Source organism: Drosophila hydei, unplaced genomic scaffold (genome assembly GCF_003285905.1).
Source record: "Drosophila hydei strain 15085-1641.00,03,60 unplaced genomic scaffold, DhydRS2 tig00000001-arrow-pilon, whole genome shotgun sequence".
Lineage (NCBI taxonomy): Eukaryota > Metazoa > Arthropoda > Insecta > Diptera > Drosophilidae > Drosophila > Drosophila hydei.
This window is the reverse complement of record NW_022045643.1, coordinates 10471115-10478590: the sequence shown is the minus strand read 5'-3', so window position 1 is coordinate 10478590 and position 7476 is coordinate 10471115. Positions and strand designations below refer to the sequence as shown.

The window sequence follows — 7476 nt, the reverse complement described above, 5'->3', positions numbered from 1 at the left end:
ATTAATTTACATATTAAAAATATTTAAAAAAAAGGTATCCGTCTATCAATTTATAATCAGATGACTTTTGTTTTAATGATTTCTTGAATTAACGTGACATTTATGATATATATAAAGCCGCCTAAAAAGCATTTTAAAATCTGATTATTATAACACAAATTTATATTCCAACAAGAAAGACTGCTCGAGTAGGGAGTACACGACTAGGAAATATCCAGAGCCCAGCTTCCTGAGCATACAACCAACTTCAAATACTTATGCATAAAACCTTTACATTCAATACAACCAGGTCAGATTATCAATTTCAATTGGCTTGTTGTTTGGTCTGAATATATATATACATGCATTCCTGTGGACAGAGCAACTGACAGAAGGACATAGCTAGATAAACTCAACTATTCGCACAGATTAAGAACTCAAATTCAATTATAGAATCGACGAGTCCACCAATCAATGAATTCAGGTTCATAAAAATAATTTAAAATTAAATTTAGTGCATAGAAAAGGTATTTTAATAAAGTTGAACTCTTACACTTTTTAATATTTCCTTTCACAAATAATTGCAAGTCCAACTTCTATGAAATATAATATAAATATAACAAACAATCGGCTTTCGCCTCAAATAACTTGCAAGACCTTTTGGGGGTATTATGGCGGTATTTTCTGTTCAAGCATGGCGAGGATAGCCATTTACTTGTTTTAATTTCATTTTTATGTTTTTTTAAAACTTGTTCGAGTCTCTTGAATGTAATAAAAAATTACGAAACATAAATATCATAAACAACTGTGCGCTAGCCATACTTAACAAAGCTAGAGCGAAAAAAGAGATGGAAAACAATATATAAAATATATATCAGCAATAATTTGAAGCATCAATTTTTTATTGCCGCTGGCAATCATTTAATCATCTCGAGTCATCAGTCGCCCTCTCTTTATCGCTGTGCTGGGTGTGGGCATATTTTGCAATTCGCTGGATGGGGCCTGCAGCAGTTACTCCCAGCTTCAAGTTGGGCTCTGCCATGGCAGATTCTGGCTTTAGCAATGGGCCATCAGCCCATTTGACACATGTGTCACTTGCCAGCGTTTCGGTTTCACTGTATTTCTCTCCCGTTCACCCTCCCTCTATACCTCTCGCGCGCTCTCTCTCTCTTTCGCTTGGTTGTTGCCTTCGGTTGACAGCTGTCAGTGTCAGTTTACATAATTTATAGATTTCAGCGCATAAAAAAGTCATAAAATTTACAATGTTGCTTTCAACAAAAACACATTCAGCCTGCTGCCTAGAGCCTGGTCCTGGCATACCCGATTCTTTTGATGCCTTATTTTTATGAGCGAAGACATCAATTTTCGCACAGCTACAGCAACTACAATCTATATATATATACACATATATATGTATAAATATATATATTTATCTGTGTATTTCTCTATTTCTTCAATACTTGTTTGTATTGCCAATGGCATTCGAAATGCTTTTGATTTATTTGTATTTATGTGATTCCTTTCTCATATTCAGCTTCAGCGATAAATCCTCGCACTCAACAAAATACATAAACGATTTATAGTTGAACAAACGGCACAAAATGCAACAATAGCCAAAAAAATACAAAAAAAGCAAGACGAGAGGCACAGTAGCTAACGGCCAGCGCCTCAGCTATAGGAACAAGTTTTCCTGCTGTTACCAAATCCCGGCGCAACATAAATCTTTAATGGAATATCTTGGCACCAGGCGCAAGACCATATGCAGCGAGGGCAGTCCAAGCAGATCTGACACACAAAAAAAAAACAATTCAAATATTGATTTACTTTTTTATAGATACAAATTTTATAGTGTCCCGCTTCCTTTGTGACCTGCGATAAATTTCGAATGCTTACTTTTAAAAATTCAGCTTTTGTTTTAAATCTTGCTTCAATATGTTTACTAAATTTGAATCAACGAATTTTATGTAACTTTTGCGGGCATTGTTTTAATGTTAATAGATAAATTAATATAGATTACCTGACTTTAGATAAGCAGACTTTTATTTTAAGTCTGAGTTGTTAGAAATATATTTTAAACAAGTCAATTTTGGACAAACATTAAATTAGGGTTTGCTAAATCTAAATATAGATCGATTAATTTTAAAAACTAATTTGCAAACTTAGTTTCAATTTAAATTATATTTCATTCACATCAATTATAATTAATATTGCTTGGATTATGGTTCCGCTATGGTATAAGCATCAGGATTGTAATAATCTTCAACTGATAATAAAAAAATTTAATTGAAATTTCAGATCTAAGCTAGTTGCCAAAAAATTGTATTAGAAATATTTGTAAAGCTTTTCCAAAATTGTTAAAATCAGATTGATTAAGATTAAGATATAGATTTATCGTCTCACCAATTTCTGACGCTTTTATGAAATTTTCATTTATTTAATTTAAGTTCAATTATGTCTTTCCTGAATGACCAAAATGTGACATACTCTAATCCTTTGTAAGAAAATGCGGACTGAACTTAGCAACCCGAGCAATATGAGTTGGAATTCTCTCAAATCAACTGCATTTTTAAGTTCGTTTGTTAAAAAAACTAAATGAATTTCTTTGTGCTGTATAGTGAGAAGGCAACTGAAGAAACTTAGGAAGAAAAAATAATTAAAGTGCTTGATAAACAGTGCTCCAAAAACTGAACAGAAACTGCTTTAAGGACAGGAGTATAAGCTAGACTGATCAGGGGAAGCAAGAGACAAGACAGTTAGTTATGAGCTCATCGACTACGGAAGATGATAAGCCACCATATGCATTATTCTTTGGCGGAATGGGCGCTGCCTCGGCCATCATATTCTCCGCCTTAGGCGCAGCCTATGGCACAGCCAAGTCCGGCACTGGGATTGCCGCGATGGCCGTCATGCGGCCGGAGCTAATCATGAAGTCCATCATACCGGTGGTCATGGCTGGCATTATAGCCATCTATGGCTTGGTCATCTCTGTGCTGATTGCCGGCGCGCTGTCGGAGGACTACACCATCCGCAAGGGCTACATTCATCTGGCAGCTGGACTGTCGGTCGGTTTCTCCGGCTTGGCGGCAGGCTTTGCCATTGGCATTGTGGGCGATGCCGGCGTACGCGGCACGGCACAGCAGCCACGCCTATTTGTGGGCATGATACTGATTCTGATTTTCGCCGAGGTCTTGGGCCTGTATGGCATGATTGTGGGCATCTATCTGTATACCAAATAAAAATGTATTTAAGATCTTTGTGGTGGCAGCAACTTAAAGTGTTTCGAGAATTCATTTGGCTGATGGCGGCGACCCAGCGGTTGGCCCTTGATTCCCAGGCGTTGCGAATCTGTGTGGCACCTTGTGACAACTTAACAATCACATCTGTTTGAAGAAGGAGCGTACCCCAAAGTCCCAGTCATAAAACCCGTGAGCCCCCCCGTGGAAACCGAAACGCTTTGCTACAAAGCATTCAAAATGCAAAACATTCCATGGCACACAAATAAAAATGTCATGAAGCTTCTATATCAGGCCGTGGGTATGCAGGGATTGAGGAGTTTGTTGTTGTCGCACACACAGACACACACACATACACACACTCTCGCACACGCAGACACACTAAGGCTGCTCCCAGTGGTGCCAGAAACAAATTTCCATTTTGTTTTGTGCGAAGAAAATTGTCGCATTTTAAGCTCCCGCCCAGCTCGCCGACTGAAGGAAGAGGAAGCACCTAGGACCCTCCCCTCGACAGGGGTTCATACTATATTCCAATTTGTTTAATTGAAACAAGTGCGGAAAGCAAGCAAATGCTGAAAGCATTCAAAGTATGCGCAAAAAAGAACAGCAGCCACAGCAACAGCAACAGCAACAACATCGAAGAGAAAAGTAGGAAAAACCGCAGCTTCGATATTCAATAGTCAGAATTTGCTTTTGCGGTTTGTTTGCTCGCCGGATAGACTAGCTAGGGTAGACCAAACCGCTAACACGAATTTCGCCATAAATTTTCACATTTTCTCTCTATGCCATGGGTAGCCGGAAAATTTAACGGCACATAAAGATAAACCTCGTTAGCAGCAACAAAACACAGCGCGCGATAGAGGACGAAAATTGCATATTATATAATAGACATACATTTAACGCTTTGTGTTATCAGCCAACTTGGCCATATCAGCACGCGCATAAATATTAGAATTATCATAGCCAAAATTTTCAAAAACCGAATCTGAGAACGAAAAAGTCGAATATTTTATGCACTCACAGCATGGAAAATGCTCTAATTGAAAATATTTATTAGTGTGAGCTAGAGATGGAGATAGCATGACAGATAGAGATAGAATGAGAGATAGATATAGTACATCAGATTGAGATAGAATGAGAGATAGTACACCATGATGCATAGAAGTTAATATGCGAAATGACTCTGGTATTAGGAAATAAAAATTGGATAGATACTTAATAATAAATGGAGTAGCATCAGAGATGAAGCGGGACAGGATACTTTGTAAGATAGACACAGTATGATGAGGTTGTATGATAGAATGGGATCAGAGGAATATATCTAATGAGGGGTGATAAGGAAATAATAAATATAATGAAGTTATATTAAAACGATTAAATTAAAGATAAATTAATAAAAAATGAAACAAAATCTCTCTCTTATCATTAAAAATACACATGGATTACACAGATGTTCTACCATGTGCCACAGAGTTCTTCAGAGAGCCAAAATATCCTGCTGCAGGGTATACAAATTTGTTTCACTTGACTAGTTGCGCTCACAATCTTGCAGTATAAAAGAGACGAAAGTCTGTTATATGATAGTCAATACTCTCTCTCTCTCTCTCTCTCTCTCTCTCTCTCTCTCTCTCTCTCTCTCTCTCTCTCTCTCTCTCTCTCTCTCTCTCTCTCTCTCTCTCTTTCCCTCTCTTCGCTCCTTAACCCAAATAGGCTTATTGGAATACATCAACGGCAAACCAGTTTCGATCTAGTCATCTAGTCATTGTTTCATCTATCAGATGTTGCTTGTTAGCTATCCAAACGAAGTAATCGAAGCTGTAGAAGTGGAAGGAGCATGTCCGCCGAGGTTGAAGACAAATATCCAAGCTATGCAATTTTCTGTGGATCTTTGGGTGCCGCATCGGCTATCGTTTTGTCAGCAATGGGCGCTGCATATGGCACGGCGATGTCAGGCAAAGGCATTGCCGTAATGGCCTTAACCAAGCCGGAGCTTATTATGAAGTCCATCATACCGGTGGTCATGGCTGGCATTATAGCCATCTATGGACTGGTCGTAGCCGTCCTTATTGCCGGCTCAATTAGTGATGAGTACACCATACAAAAGGCACACGTTCAGCTGGGCGCCGGATTATGTGTCGGCTTCTCCGGGCTCTCTGCGGGCATGGCCATTGGCGTTGTTGGCGATACCTGCGTGCGTGCATCAGCCAGGCAGCCCCGCTTGTTTGTAGCCATGGTGCTAATGCTGATCTTTGCCGAAGTGCTCGGCCTGTACGGCCTAATTGTGGCCATTTTCCTGTATACCAAGCTGTAAGACTGTACCAATAAAGCTAATAAGAGCCACAATTTTGTTGTATATTTCGTTTCCATTCATTTCTTAAGTGTTTTCGATTTACAATTTGTAAAATATAATTTATTTTTATGTATATTCTATTTCCATTTTATTTTTACAAACAAACTTAGTTCTTGTGTGTGCCATTTCGATGTTCTTTAGATTTCCAATTTTTAAAATTATGTTTCATTGCCAATCAGTTTCAGTTAGCTTATTGTTTGCTACTAGTTTTTCTGTAGTTTCATTCTAAACTGTTTCTTAAATTATGTACAAGTGGCAAACTGTTTATTTAATTGTTCCAATTCCAGTTTATTTCTTCTGTAATCAAGTTAATACAATGATCCTAATGTGAGTATTAATATTTAATTTATTTTGTATTTATTTAAGTTCAATTTTATTTGTGTTCCATTCCATTGTTCAACATTAAAATATATTTTAATAAATTTTGTTTATTTTTTTTTTAATTTTTTTCTTTTAAATTCATATTAAATATATAATTATATTTATAATTATATTTATATTTATTTATATTTACATTTATATTTATATAAACATACATATTCCAATTCGATTTCATTCCCATGACATTAAATTTAATCTTAGCATTTCATGCCACTTTCCTATCTATTCCCTCGGCATAAATTAATACCCAATTTTCATGGTCGACTCCCTACGCTTTACCTGGAAATAGGAAATTAATTAACATTTTAGGCTTTGGTCTTACCTTCGGCAATTATGTTGCCTATGTGCTAATGGCCAATTGTATGCAGCAGATGAAAGCATTTTGTCATCATTTCACTTGATAAATGAACCAGAAGCCATAAACATCATCAATGCGAATGGCCATAATCGCACTTAATGCTAAGCAGAGTACGCCACAAACGTACCTGGTGCGGAGCCATGCCCCCAAATTGCTTGTTTATACAATCCCTCAAAATGATGCCTGTCAGCCAGCTCAAGGATCTGAAGCCTAATGCATCTGCTCTCCCCGGCAAGAGGCTGAGGGTGGCTTGGTGCTTGACGCTCGGTGCTGACTGCTGGCTGCTGGCTGCTTGGAGCATATGCGAAGCTGGCGCGTGTGTCATTTTTTGGCAACTCAACACCAATTGGCATTAGCGTTGAGTGTGTTTGCATAATAAATTCGATAACATAAAATATCGATTCGATTTAACCACAGCACCTCCTGTGGGGCCACACCCATAGAGTGTAATAAAACGAAATTTGCAATTTACTTTTGGATTCGAGGATTTATGTTTCACCTTCCTGCAGATAATTGTTTTCGCTTCCTTTGCCACTCGAATGAACTTTTAATGCTGAAATAACAGTAAAAACGGCAAATGCGTGTGGCTAAGACATAGAAGTGGAGGTGGACGAGAAGCAGGAGGAGGAGGAGGACGTACTTCTACGGAATCCTGGGCTTTGTATTGCTAGCGGTGCGACGTTAAGCACAAACGGAAACAGTTGAATATCCAAAATGTACACCCCACTCAGCAGGCAACCCTCAACCTCCCACCTTCCACCTCCCTCCCCACTACCAGCCTGACAAAGTGCTTAGCGAAATGGGTTTATTAAGAGCAAACACTTTATTCAAATGTTGGGCAACATAAATAAATATGTATTAACTGGCATTACTTAGCTCCTCCCCCACCTCTCGGGTGACTAAAGAGCAAAAGTTAACTCAAAGCAATTTCTATAATTGATAAGAAACAAAATACTTTATCGATTGAGATTTATGATCCCTAAGAAAAATGGAATTGCTAGATAATATCTAGATAGAATACTTGCCATATAAATATGCTCCATTATAATTACAAAATTATTAGTTTTGTTCTTGTCTCCTTGTAAGCAATGAAATATATGAAAAGAAAATCGTTTAATAAGGGAATTACTTAATTTCTTCTTCGTTTCTCAATGGGAGATAAAACTTGTATTTTT

At 37.7% G+C, this 7476-nt stretch overlaps 2 protein-coding genes across 2 annotated transcripts; both read left to right on the top strand.

Annotated features, from left to right (window-relative positions):
* The first annotated feature begins 2519 nt into the window (after positions 1-2519).
* On the top strand, positions 2520-3242 carry LOC111593116 (V-type proton ATPase 16 kDa proteolipid subunit-like). Its single transcript, XM_023305716.2, has one exon. The coding sequence runs from the start codon at positions 2739-2741 to the stop codon at positions 3213-3215; it is 477 nt and encodes a 158-aa protein (XP_023161484.1). The 5' UTR covers positions 2520-2738; the 3' UTR covers positions 3216-3242.
* A 1731-nt stretch (positions 3243-4973) lies between these two features.
* Positions 4974-5565, top strand: LOC111593117 (V-type proton ATPase 16 kDa proteolipid subunit-like). The gene has a single exon (XM_023305718.2). It carries the CDS (start codon positions 5047-5049, stop codon positions 5521-5523), a length of 477 nt encoding a protein of 158 aa, XP_023161486.2. The 5' UTR covers positions 4974-5046; the 3' UTR covers positions 5524-5565.
* Positions 5566-7476: the final 1911 nt, after the last annotated feature.